The sequence below is a fragment of the Carlito syrichta genome, unplaced genomic scaffold (assembly GCF_000164805.1).
Source record: "Carlito syrichta isolate Samal-C Ts95f unplaced genomic scaffold, Tarsius_syrichta-2.0.1 Scaffold85561, whole genome shotgun sequence".
NCBI lineage: Eukaryota > Metazoa > Chordata > Mammalia > Primates > Tarsiidae > Carlito > Carlito syrichta.
The window spans coordinates 47,531-62,044 of NW_007029657.1; the positions used below are offsets into that span (position 1 = coordinate 47,531).

General features: G+C 41.2%; 1 protein-coding gene across 1 annotated transcript in view; it reads left to right on the top strand.

Annotated features, from left to right (window-relative positions):
• Window positions 1-13,920, top strand: part of LOC103259288 (retinitis pigmentosa 9 protein) — a gene marked incomplete at its 5' end in the record, with an annotated part of 23,727 nt that extends 9,807 nt beyond the window's left edge. The window contains 3 exons of the mRNA XM_021711766.1: window positions 7,117-7,208; window positions 11,248-11,309; window positions 13,272-13,920. Of these exons, the coding sequence (XP_021567441.1) occupies window positions 7,117-7,208; window positions 11,248-11,309; window positions 13,272-13,470 (353 nt within the window). The remainder of the gene's footprint in view (window positions 1-7,116; window positions 7,209-11,247; window positions 11,310-13,271) is intronic.
• Window positions 13,921-14,514: the final 594 nt, after the last annotated feature.

The following is a 14,514-nucleotide window of genomic DNA, read 5'->3' on the forward strand; positions in this document are numbered from 1 at the left end:
AGGCAATCCACTCACCTCAGCCTCCCAAGGCGCGGGATTACAGGCTGAGCCACTGAGCCCGGTGATTTCTATATCAACTCAAAAGTCAGGCACTGTGGCTCATGCCTATAATCCCAGCAGTTTAGGAGGCCAAGATGGGAGGGTTGCTTGAGAGCAGGAATTTAAGACCAGACTGGGCAACATAGCAAGACTTGTCTCCAAAAAAAGTCAAGAATATTAGCTGGGTGTGGTGGCACACACCTGTAGTTCCAGTTACTTGAAATGTTGAGGAGGGAGGATTGCTTGATCCCAGAAGTTCAAGGCTATGGTGAGCCATGATTTTGCTACTGCTCTTCAGTCTAGGCAACAGAGTGAGACTCTGACTCAAAAAAAAAAAGAAAAAAAGGAAAGAGAAGTCATAGATTATTGGGGCCATTTTGGAGACTGGCTACTGTATCTATCTCATTTTCAGTATACAAGGGGGACCAAAAAAAACCCCGAAATTATTTTTTAGGGGGTGTGGGTCCCTTGTAGTACAGGCTTCCCCTGCTAGGTAAGTGTTCTAGGAACCCATTTGCATCAGTGTACCACCCAGTGTTGTTGTGAGAGGCTGCATTCGGCTTCAGTGAAATTTTGGGGGGAGATTCTTTCAGTGTGTTTGCCCATTTTATGATGGGTGATTTGTGAGTGCACCTGCCCACACTGCGCTGAGTGTTCAGCAGCTTTTGACCAAAAACAGCATGACACCCACGCCCCACCCTTCCTATTCACCTGATCTCGCCCTGAGCAATTTTCTTCCTCTAGTGAAAAAGGCCTCAAAGGGGAACATTTTGCCTATGTGGAAGAGATGAAACAAAAACCAGCAGAAACACTAAAAAGCATCAAAATTGACAAGTTCAAAAACTGTTTTGAACAGTGGGGAAAGCATCGCAATAGGAGTATTGCATCAAACAGAGGGTACTTTGAAGGTGACTGAAGTTTAGACATGTGAGAATACATGTACAACTTTTTAATTTTATTTTAAAAATTTTTAAAAATTATTTATTTATTTTTAATTTAAAATTGTGGGGTACAATTCAGGGCTAGGTATACAAATATTCACCATGCAGGTACCCTTATTGATGAGGTGATGCACAACTTTTTATAAATAAATTCTGGGGTTTTTTTGGTCCCCCCTCATATATAGGTTTTTCTTCATTGGTTGGGCTATATTTTTCCAGAGAGAAGTCTCCCACATGGAGGGTAAAGACCATCGTACTAGTATTCTGGGAGCTGAGTAGAGGAAGACTGGGAAATCTCTCCATCTACTTTTCATTTGTTCATATAACTTCTGATTTATTGTGGCAGCCTGCCTTCATGTATAACTGATGTCTCTCTGGTCAGAGGCCCTCTGCTTTACCCTTTTCACACAATGAAGAACCTTCTACTAGGACCAGGGAGAATTGCCCATTACCTCTTCCCCCCCACTTCCAGAGGTATCTGGTGCTGCCAATTCCTGAGTTTTGGAGGTTCTGCTAATACAAATTGAGTTGGTTCTCAGTTCTCCTTTTTGCTGCCTCAGAATTCAGTTTTTCTGGGTCTGCTAATCATTTAGTATTCATTTATCTGCATTATAACATCCTACTTTAAAAAAATTTGACTGTTTCATGGTGTTTTTTTCTTGTGTCTATGACTTTTCTTTTTTTTTTTGAGTTGGCCACCACAGCCTCGACCTGCCGGGCTCCGGCAATCCTTCCGCCTCAGCCTTCCAATTAGCCGGAATTACAGGCATGCGCTACCACACCCGGCTGATTTTTTGATTTATTGTAGAGATGAGGTCTTGCTGCCCAGGTGGGTCTCGAACCCGCGGACTCAGGCATTCCACTCACCTCAGCCTCCCAAAGGCGTGGGATTACAGGCTGAGCCACCGAGCCCGGCTCTCTATGACTTTTATAAGAAGTTTTATGTGGTTTATTTTTTAATATCATGAAAATCTTTGTGAAGCAAGGATATAATGCAGTGTTTTGTTTAGTAACTGCCGAGGATATACAACAACCATCACCATAAATAAGTGTTAGAGCATTTTTATCCCTCCATGAAGATCCCTCAGCCCATTTTCTGTTCATCCCCATTTGCGACTATTAATCTACTATCTTAATACATTTGGTTTTCTGGCCATGTCATATAAATAGATTCATATCACTTGTGGATTCTTTCATTTATGGTATGATTTCTTCCATTTAGCATAATACTCTGAGTTTCATCAATGGCATATTATGTCCTCCTTCTGCTTATCTTTGGTTTGGGTTACCCTTCTTTTTCCTGATTTTTTTTTTTGAGTTTGAGTCTCACTTTGTCACCCATGCTGGAGGGTAGTGGCACACTTATCTGCTGGGCTCCGGCAATCCTTCCACCTCAGCCTTCCAAGTAGCTGGAACTACAGGTACATGCTACCACATCTGGCTAATTTTTTTATTTACTGTGGAGATGAGGTCTCACAAAGTTGCCTGGGCTGGTCTCGAACCCAAGGGCTCAGGCAATCCACTCACCTCGGTCTCCCAAAGTGCGGGGATTACAGGCTGAGCCACCGAGCCCAGCCATTTTTCTTGATTTTTAAAATGCAATTCTAGATTATTTGAGATCTTCTCTTCTGATATAGGCATTTAAAGCTATAATTTTTTTTTCTTGAGACTGGAGTGCAGTGGGTCACTATAGGTTTACTTCGTAGGCTCAAGCCATCCTTCACCTCAGCTTCCTAACTAGCTAGAACTACAGGCATGTACCATGTCTGGCTAATTTTTTTATTATTATTATTTGTAGAGACGAGATCTGACTATGTTTCCCCAGCTGGTCTTGAACTCCTGGGCTCAAGCATTCCTCCCTCCTCAGACTCCCAAAATGCTGAGAATACAGGTGTGAGCCACTATGCCCAGCAAAAGTTATACATTTTCTTCTATACATAGACACAAGAAAAAAACACAATGAAACAGTCAAATTTTTTTAAAGTAGGGTATTATAATGCAGATAAATGAATACTAAATGATTAGCAGACCCAGAAAAACTGAATTCTGAGGCACCACTTTATCTGTATCTCATTTTTTTTTTTTTAGTCAGAGTCTCATTCTGTCACCCAGACTGGAGGGTAGTGGCATGCTCACAGCCACCCCAGTGTTGACTAGCTGGGCTCAGTCGATCATTCCACCTCAGCCTTCCAAGTAGCCAGAACTACAGGCACATGCTACCACGCCCAGCTTTTTTTTGAGTTGGAGTCTCACTCTGTCGCCCAGACTGGAGTGCAGTGGCCGCTCCCGGCCACCGCAGCCTTGACCTGCTGGGCTCCAGCAATCCTTCCGCCTCAGCCTTCCGAGTAGCTGGAATTACAGGCACGCGCTACCATGCCTGGCTAATTTGTTTTTATTTTATTGTAGAGATGAGGTCTCACCTACTCAGGCGGGTCTCGAACCCACAGGCTCAGGCAGTCCACTCACCTCAGCCTCCTAAAGGTGCGGGATTACAGGCTGAGCCACCGAGCTCGGCTATTTTTTTTTTTTTTAATTGTAGAGAAAAGGTCTCAACAAGTTGCCTAGGCTGGTCTTGAACCCCTGGGCTCAGACAATCCTCTCGCTTGGCTCCCAGAGTGCTGGGATTAAAAGCTTGAGCCACTGCACCCGGCCAATATGTTTTAATTTTCATTCAGATCCAAATACTTACTGTTTTTTGTTTTGTTTTGTTGTGTTTTTTTAAGAGACAAAGTCTTGCTCTGTTGCCCATGCTGGAGTGCAGTAGCACAATTATTGCTCCCCATGACCTCAAACTTCTGGCCTCAAGCAGTTCTCCCACCTTAGCCTCCTGAGTAGCTGGGACTATATGCATGCATCACAGCACCTGGATAATTTTTTATTTTTTGTAGAGACGGGGTTTCACTATGTTGCTCAGGTTAGTCCTGAAATCCTGGCCTCAAGCAAGCTCCCGACTCAGCCTCCTGAAGTGCTGGGATTACAGGCATGAGCCATCATGCCCAGTCTAGGTCCAGATACTTTTTTTTTTTTTAAGTAGAGATGGGCTCTTGCCTTGATGCCCAGGCTAGTCTCGACCTCCTGGGCTCAAGCAATCCTCCCACCTCTGTCTTCCAAAGTGTTAAGATTACAGGCATGAGCCACTGTGCCCAACCCCAAATAGTTTCTTTTTTTTTTAGTTTGAGTCTCACTCTGTCACCCAGACTGGAGTGCAGTGGCCGCTCCCGGCCACCGCAGCCTCGACCTGCTGGGCTGCGGCGATCCTTCCACCTCAGCCTTCCGAGTAGCTGGAACTACAGGTGCGCGCTACCACACCTGGCTAATTTTTGATTTATTGTAGAGATGAGGTCTCGCCAAGTTGCCCAGGCTGGTCTCGAACCTGCGGGCTCAGGCAATCCACTCACCTCAGCCTCCCAAGGCATGGGATTATAGGCTCCAATACTTTCTAACGTCCCTTTGACCCATGGATAGTTTACAAATGTGTGGTGTAATTTCTACAAATTGTGGATTCCCCAAATTTCTTTCTCTTGTTGCTTTGTTGTTTTTTGTGGTTGAAGAACATACTGTGCATGGTTTAGATCCTTTTAGGTATATTAACATACTTCGTGATTGGCAAATTTTTCACTTTCCTAATACTGAGCAGGTGAAGATAAGAAAAATCTGAAGCTAGTTGTCACAAACTTCTGTTGTTAATCACAAGTGAAATGGTCTTTTCTAAATTGTCATCTTTTTCACAGTATAGCTGAAAGTTGCAGACATAGCCAGTATTTGCCTTAGACACACTCTGACTAGCATCCTGTACTTTGTACTTATTCAGGTTATAAACCTGAAAAGACAGTCACTCCATGATGACTGTGAATTTGCCACTGGCACTGGCACTGGCAACCAGGAACAGAATTTGGAATGACGTAAATTCACGTCAGCAGTCTTGAATGAGTTAATTCTTGTTTTATAGCAAACACAGGATTTTTTGTGGATATTATTTGTGGGCTTCAAATGAATATTTACTCTCTCATTGGGTGACAAAGTGTTTTATTAACATCTGTTGAGTTTACTTGGTTTATACTGTTAAGTCTTGTTATGTTGATCTTTTCTCTAGTTGTTTTATTTATTATTGAATGTAGAGTAAAGAAATCTCTAGCTATTACTGTTGCATTACTCTGTTTTCCTCTTCAGTTCTGTCAGTTTTTGTTTCATATACTTGGCACTCTTTTGCTAGGTGCGTACATATTTATAAATGTTATATCTTCTTGATAGGTTGACATTTATCAATACAAAATGTCCATCTCTTGAAATGGTTTTATCTTAGGGCTTGTGTTGTCCAAAACTAGGAAAGCAGTTCTAGCTCCCTTTTAGTTACTGTTTACATCATTTAGTTCTTTCCATCCTTTTACTTTCAACCTAATTGTGTCTTTGAATTACATTGTGTGACTGGTAGTTGGATAACTTTTTAAAAATCCATTCTGCTAATCTCTGCCTTTTGAGTGGAGTGTTAATCCATTTACGTTTGTTGTAATTACTGTTAAGGTAATCACTCAGCTGTACAGAATACTCATCTTATTTTTTATTTCACTGATTCTAGTGTTAACTAGAAAAGTGGTTCTCACACTTGAATATTTCTTTTCTTTTTTTTTGAGTCTCACTCTGTCACCCAGGTTGGAGGGCAGTGGCATGCTTCCGGCCATCACAGCCTTGACCTGCTGGACTCAGGCAGTCCTTCTGTGTCAGCCTTCAAGCAGCAGGAACTACGGGCATGCGCCATTACACCTGGCTAATTTTTTTATTGTTTTATTTTTTGTAGCCATGAGGTCTCAACAAGTTGCCCAGGCTGGTCTCGAATCTGTGGGCTCAGGCAATCTTCTCACTTAGGCCTCCCAAAGTGCTGGGATTGCAGGTGTGAGCCACTGCACCCAGCCCACTTTAACATTTCTACAAATCACCAATAAATCTTTTAAAATTCAGGCTGTATGCATTTCTAGGGTGGGCCCAATACCCTGCATTTCTAACAATCTGCCTCATTGATTTTGCTGGTTCGTAGACCACACTCTGAATAGTAAGGATCACCTTTCCTTAATAGTGAGAGGATTTTGAGCAGGAATGGTTATCTTCTAGATATCTGTACTTCATGCTCTATGGCAGTTCACATCCCTTCCATTTTGCCATAAGGAAAGATATTTGTTTGGAGGAGTGTGGTCATTCTCAAACTTTAAATGGCAAGAGAGACAAGGACAGGAACAACTTGGAAAAAATCAGTAGAGAATCTCCATACTTTGTATATTTTTAAATGGTTCCCTGCATTCAATCATCAAATAAAAATAAAAAGGGAAAAACTTCCTTTTCCTTTCACTACATATTTTCTGTAGTTAGTTGCCAGCATGGAAAAAAGTTGGCTGAACTTACCTAATGCTTCCTGACCTTCTTGAAGTTGCTCAATACCCAGACATAGGGTCTCACTCACCACTCCTGATTTGCCTCACGTCCAGATGGTTCTGAGACAATGAAAATGGTTAAGAGAAATAACAACAATCTCATCCATTCCTGCTTTTCTCACCACTTCCTTTTTCCTAGATCACAATGCCTGATGTCAAGGCCACACTCACTGAAATTCCATGAAGATGCATGTTTCCTTTTGTTGCCTTGGAATATGGATACACATTCTCCTGTTGTCTCTTCCTCATCAGGACCCACTGCTGCTTCTAATAACAAACCTCTTTAAACAGGACAGTTTCCCTGCCCTGAAAATAACACTGTTCTGATGGCATTAATATTTTAAGAGAACTTGTGATTATGTTTACTACTTGTTCTAGTGGCCACGTTTACAAATGAGAATCAGAGCCACTTGATTAATGGAAAGATTTACTTTGAAAAATACAGTGAGACACACAAAAATTCACCTTTTACAATACTTTTACATTGGACTGCTTCATAAATACCTGATAGAAAACTTACTCCTCAGGCTACATGATTAAGGATGCTTGGGGAAGCAATTGGTTTACCACTATTTCCTGGATCTTATATGGTTCTATTTTCTTTTACAACTGGAATTTAATGAAGATGACCTTGACTATAATCTACGGATTCTTTATTTTGATTAGGTGAAACTGTTTCTTATGGAAATCTTTCTCTTTTTCTTTGTTTTTAGGTTGGCGTTGCAAACGGTATGGTCACCGAACAGGTGACAAAGAATGTCCATTCTTTATCAAAGGCAACCAAAAGTTAGAACAGTTCAGAGTAGTAAGTAAAATCCCATAATGTCATTTTACACATATCAGAGTCGGTGAGTATTAATGAATCAGTCACCAATGAATTGAATGCTCACATAAAATATATTACCAGAAAGCTTTTGGCCAGTGTCTGTTGTTAACTGCATACACCTCTGTTAAACTGCATTTGTGTGACAATTTTGCTCTTTAAGAAAAAACTAATATTTTATTAAAGTATTCTTTGCTTATACCCTGGAACAGTGATTCTGAAGCAGATACAATTATCTATTCAACTCTTTTTTTTTTTAACTTATTATGTAAAAAGTCATGTTTCCTAACTAAAATCAGAGTTTTTTAGCTTCCTAGGCTTTAAAGATTAGATGTCTTTCTATAATAAGCGAGAATTGCATATATTTCCTCTGTAGATGACAGTTAGATCTATCATTAGAATGACCTATCATTCCTTATTTTATTTTAAGAGTCATCTCTCAGAGATGTTAATTCACCATTCAGGAACTACTTCTGCCAAGTGAAATATACTGCCATGTGGATTTACTGAAATTATCATACAGTTGTCCCTCTGTATCCAAGTGGAACTAGATTCTGGATCACCCTTCGATACTGTAGATGCTCAAGTTCCTTATAGAAAATGGTGTAGTATTTGCATATAACCTATGCAAATTATCCCATATACTTTAAATCATCTCCAGATAATTGTATAATATAATATAAATAGTTGTTATACTAAATTGTTTACAGAATAATGAGAAAGTCTGACCATATTCAGCACATAATGCAACCATCAATTTTTATATATTTTTGATCCTCAGTTGAATCTGCAGATAAGGAACTCTTAGTTATATAAGAAGAGCTGGCTATACCAGGGGGTGCCAAAAAAATGCATACACATTTTAAGTATGATGCTTGCTCAAAAGATGGCATTAAGCAAATAAATACTAGCATCACCATGTGACAGGCTGGACAGTCAAAGAAAATGGCAGGCCAGGCATGGTGGCTCAAGCTTGTAATCCCAGCACTTTGGGAGGCCGAGGCAAGAGGATTGCTTGAGCCCAGGGGTTCAAGACCAGCCTGGGCAACTTGGTGATACCTCGTCTCTACAATGTATCAAAAAATTAGCGGGGTATGGTAGCACTCACTTGTAGTTCTGGCTACTTAGAAGGCTGAGGGAGAAGGATCTCCTGAGCCCAGCAGGTAACAGAGTGAGACTCCAACTCAAAAAAACCAAAATAGCAGAAGCATAGCTGAGCAAATGTCATACTACATATTGCTACCATAATTCAATTCAACTTTGAAAAGTAATACATAGATAACATCTCTTAAAATGTGAGTACTTTTTTTGGCACTCCCTGTATATCAAACTGGGGTCAACAAACATGATGTGAACTTTTAAGGCATTTTTTTTTTTTTAAAAGCAGAATTTATTAAGAGGACAGAAAAGCTCCCACAGTGGGAAGGGACCCAAGGAGGTTGTCCAGCTTTTAAGGCATTTAAAGTTTTGTTTTCATCTTTTTTTTTTTTTCCTGAGTTGGAGTCTCACTCTGTCGTCCAGACTGGAGTGCAGTGGCCGCTCCCGGCCACCGCAACCTCGACCTGCTGGGCTCTGGCGATTCTTCCGCCTCAGCCTTCCGAGTAGCCGGAATTACAGGCATGCGCTACCACGCCCGGCTGATTTTTTAGATTTATTGTAGAGATGAGGTCTCGCTGCCAAGGCGGGTCTTGAGCCCGCGGGCTCAGTCAATCCACTCACCTCAGCCTCCCAGAGGTGCGGGATTACAGGCTGAGCCACCAAGTCCGGCTCAAAATCTTAATGTATGTATTTTGTTTTAACTCAGAAATTGAATTTTTACCCTAACAATATAGCAGAATATCAGTATATATACAACTTTGTAAGCATAATGTTCATAATTATTTCTTTATAGGGTTAAAAATTGAAATTAAAATAATGTAGAAAACAAATAGTTCAACATACCAACATAAATTACTGTAATATAGAAATTGTTTAGACACTAGGAATTTTGTTTTAGAAGAATGTATACATAATATAATGTTATTGGAAACTGTGGCGAAACATAAGTGAAAAATAATAGTTGTATGTGTAATTTGGGTTTGTTTGTTTGTTTGTTTTTTTAGAGACATCGTCTCGATCTGTCACCCAGGCTGGAGTGCAGTGGTACCATTATAGCTCACTGCAACCTTGAACTCCTGGTCTCAAGCTATCCTCCAGCCTCCCCAATAGCTGGGACTGCAGGCACATGCCACCATGCCCACCTAATTTTTAAATTTTTTGTAGAGGTAGGATCTTTCTTTTTTGAGTTGGAGTCTCACTCTGTCGCCCAGACTGGAGTGCAATGGCATGCTCCCAGCCACCTCAGTCTCGACCTGCTGGGCTCCGGTGATCCTTCCACCTCAGCCTTCCAAGTAGCCAGAACTATAAGTGTGTGCTACCACATCTGACTAATTTTTTTTTTTTTAATTGTAGAAATGAGGTCTTGCCAAGTTGCCCGGGTGGGTCTCAAGCCCATGGGCTCAGGCAATCCACTCACCTCAGCCTCCCAAAGTCCTGGGATTATAGGCTGAGCCACCGAGATAGGATCTTTCTCTGCTGCCCAGGCTGGTTTCCAACTCCTGGTCTCAAGCTATTCCCCTGCTTCAGCCTCCCAAATTGCTGAGATTATAAACCACCATGCCTGGCCTGATTATAATTTTTAATAAATTATGAGTTACTAGAAGACATACAGCAGATGTTAACAATAATTATCCCTAAGTGATAATACAATTTCTAACTTAATTTTTTGTAATATCTGAAATTTCTAAAATAAACATGTATTCTTTTTTAAAATATAGATAATTCACTTACTATAACATTTTCTCAACTTGTATTCCTAAGTATTTTAAGCAATTTTAAATGATCTAGCACAAGAATACATCTGCTTTGTTAAACAAAGTAAAAAGCTTCACAGTTAGGTTTTTACCACCAAATCCAGTCTTGCCTCCTTCAAAATCAGTTTGCAGCAAGTAATTTGATGTGTGTATTTCCAGGCTTCCTTGAGAAATGTAACATATTTTTGAATACCTGTAAATGATTTTTCTTACATATCAGTTTGCAACTCTTGTTTTACTTAACTTTACCTTTTGCTCATCAATCCAAAAAGAACAAAGATAATTAGCTCTGTATTTCCAAACTTGAGTACTATTTCATAGTATGTCTATGCCATGGTTTATGCATTTATTTCATCATAAAGAATATTGGTTTCACCGGGCGTGGGGGCTCATGCCTGTAATCCCAGTATTTTGGGAGGGCAAGGCAGGAGAATTACTTAAGGCCAAGAGTTTGAGACAATCCTGGGCAACATGAGCAAGACCGCTTCTCTACAAAAAAATTTTAAGATTAGCTGGGAGTAGTGGCGCATGCCTGTAGTCCCAGCTACTTGGGAGGCTGAGGTGGGAGGATTGCCAGAGTTCAGGAGTTTGAGGCTATGGTGAGCTATGATTGTGCCTGGGCGACAGTGTGACTCCCGACTCAAGAAAAATAAGCGATATTTGTTTCACATATTTTTTCTAGCTGGTAAATCCTTTTTTATAGCATTAATGAATTTCCAGTGATGTGACCATTAAAAAGGATTAGAATATAGCCGGCTCCGTGGCTCAGCCTGTAATCCCAGAGCTTTGGGAGGCTGAGGTGAGTGGATTGCCTGAGCCCGCGGGTTCGAGACCCACCTGGACAACTTGGCAAGACCTCATCTCTACAATAAATCAAAAAATTAGCCAGATGTGGTAGCACGCGCCTGTAGTTTCAGCTACTTGGAAGGCTGAGGTGGAAGGATTGCCGGAGTCCAGCAGGTCAAGGCTGCAGTGGCCAGGAGTGGCCACTGCACTCCAGTCTGAGTGACAGAGTGAGACTCCAACTAAAAAAAAAAAAAAAAAGGATTAGAATATGTTGAATATAAGGCTACATCAAACAATACAAAAGACTGGTTTCTGCTACATAATTTTATTTTACTAGTAATCCATGAAGCTTAACCAAACTTTAACCTTCTCTGACCCTTAAGGCACATGAAGATCCCATGTATGATATCATACGAGACAATAAAAGACATGAAAAGGATGTAAGGTGAGGCTATCCTGATAACATTATCCTATCAAAGTTTTGAATTATATGAAGTTGGAAAAAAAATACTAATATTAGGGGAATGATGTAGTGAACATGGTATTTTAATTGTGAAATATGTTGGTGGGGTCAGGAATCATGGCTAAAAAGGCCAGTGTCGAGGAATGACAGGCCTGCCTCCTACTGTGTTAGTTTAAAGCCAGGGATGGTTGAGGGGGAGGAGACCAGGGAGGTGGTCCACTTCCTTAGGCCAATGTAGTTGCTGGGAACCCATATCATGCTGTCTAGTTGTATGGTATGATGGACTCTTATCTTGTGATTTAGTTTATCTTCTCCAATGTCTTTAAGGATATGAAGTTTTGTTAAAAATAATTCTTAGATATGATTAGAGAGAAGAGAAAGTTTTATTTTTTCCTCTTTAAAATTATTGTTTTTAGGATGGGCGTGGTGGCTCACACCTGTAATTCCAGCACTTTAGGAGACAGAGGTGAGAAGACTACTGAGCTCAGGGGTTTGAGACCAGCCTGAGCAACATGGCAAGACCTTGTCCCTACAGTAAATAAAAAAATCAGCTGAGCATGCCTGTGGTTCCAGCTACTTGTGGAAGGCTGAGGTGGATTACCTGAACCCAGCAGCTTGAGGCTGCAGTGGTCGCTAGTGTGCCACTGCACTCCAGCCTCGGCAACAGAGTGAGACTTCGACTCAAAAAACAAGTATTATTATTATTATTATTATTTTTTGAGTTGGAGTCTCACTCTGTCGCCCAGACTGGAGTGCAGTGACCGCTCCCAGCCCCCGCAGCCTCAGCCTGTTGGGCTCCGGCGATCCTTCCGCCTCAACCTTCCAAGTAACTGGAATTACAGGCATGTGCCACCACGCCCAGCTGATTTTTTTGATTTATTGTAGAGATGAGGTCTCGCTGCCCAGGCGGGTCTCGAACCCGCGGGCTCAGGCAATTCACTCACCTCAGCCTCCCAAGGGTGAAGGATTACAGGCTGAGCCACTGAGCCCGGCACAAGTATTATTTTTATTTATTTAATAAAAATAGGGGTGCCGTCTGTGTTGCCCAGGCTGGTCTCAAACTCCTGAACTCAAGCAGCCCTCCTACTCAGCCTCCAAAAGAGCTAGGATTACAGGCATGAGCCACACACTTGGCTGGTTTTTTCAAATTGGTTGCATTAAATGGTAATTGCTGAAGAGGTAATCTATTATGAAACTGAACAGTGGGGGAATGGTTTAGTAAAGTATGCATCAGTTAGAAATTACAACTGTGGCCAGGCTTGGTGCTCAGCCTGTAATCCCAGCACTTTGGGAGGCCAAGCTGAGCCGGTGGGTTTGAGACCAGCCCAGGCCACTTGATGAGACCTTGTCTCTACAATAAATAAAAAATTAGCAGGATGTGATAGTGTGCACCACCTGTAGTTCCAGCTACTTGAAAGGCCAAGGCGGGAGGACTGCCTGAGCCCAGGGGTTCTAGACCAGTCTGGGCAATTTGGCGAGACCTCATCTCTACAATAAATCAAAAAATTAGCTGGGTATGGTAGTGCTCGCCTGTAGTTCCAGTTACTTGGAAGGTCGAAGTGGAAGGATCATCTGAGTCCAGCAGGTTGAGGCTGCAATGGCCGTGAGCATGCCACTGCACTCCAGGCTGGGCGACAGAGTGAGACTCCAAGTGAAAAAAAAAAAAAAAAAAAAATTACAACTGTAAGGACTGTGGGAATATGCAGAAACATACAGGAAAATGAAAATAATATGAACTGGCTTGTACACTGGTTATAGTCGTGAAATAGGCATTCAGGTGGACAAGAATGGGGAAAAGGTTAAAAATAAAAACAAGTACTCTCTTTGTGACATGTTTATTCATACCTCCTTCATGTTCTGTTTTTAAATAATATCTTTATCTTAAAAATCCTTTTAAGTTAAAGCTAAAAGTCATGGTTCTTGGATCAATCTTGTATGTTTTAGGATACAGCAGTTAAAACAGTTACTGGAGGATTCCACCTCAGATGAAGATGGGAGCAGCTCCAGTTCCTCAGATTGTAAAGAGAAACACAAGAAAAGGAGAAAGAAAGAAAGGCACAAGAAAAGGAAGAAAGAAAAGAGAAAAAAGAAGAAGCGGAAGCACAAGTCTTCCAAGTCAAATGAGAGTTCTGATTCAGAGTGACAGGACTTGACTTATTCAACATCCCCTTCTCAAGAATCAAACACTGTGACCAAGAACAGAGGAAGATGCCATCGGAGAGAGTACTAGGATGGAGAGATACCAAGAGAGGAGGAAATGTGGGGTCACAGCTGTGAGTTCCCCCCACCTTTCCATGAAGATGTGACCCACAGGAGAGTGTGTTGTCTCTACGCGGGTGCTTGTTCTGACAGCGGCTGATTTCAGGCAGGAAAGCTTATTCAGTGTCCTCCTCCCTGCTGGTCGCATGAGTTTATGATTCCTGTGAAACAGCCCCCTGCAGGGTGGCAGGACTAAGGGTACCTCTGAGGAAGGTCTTCCAGGCTCCGCACAACTTGTGCCCTACACAGGGGGGCAACTCAGTTCCCACAGACTTCAGGCTGGAGTTTTCTCTGTTGTTGATGATAATAAAAGCTCGTTATTTATTTTTTTAAATGGAGTTTATTTATTTACTGGTGAATAATACATGCATGTGGTCCAAATTTCTCAAAGGAACAGAAGGTTTGATCATGAAATTCTTCCTTTCTACCCCAGCTCTGTTCTCCAAAGGCTACAAATGGTACCTGTTTCTTGTGAACTCATCCAGAGATAGTTTAAATACCACAAACAAATATGGCTTTTGTTACACAGACGCTTTACATATTCATCTACACATTGGTACATTTTAAACTAAACAGTAAGAAACTTAGTACCATCTCTTCAGCTTTCTGGAGATACAAAACACCACAGATATTCAAGTCCCTTAGTGGCATAGTATTTGCATTTTACCTGAGCATATCTCTAGTTTTCTCTAATACCTAATACCATGTGGAGAGTTTAGGAAATACATTTTATATAGGAAATAATAACAAGAAAAAAAAGTCTGTACATGTTCAGTACACACACAACCATTCATTCATTTTTTCAAGTATGTTCCACCCACGGCTGGCTGAAATCACAGATGCATGATCTGCTGTTTTTCAATATCAAGTCCATTTGGCCTAGGTGCTATATAAAAAGTATGCATTCATATTCATCTGATGGGATTTG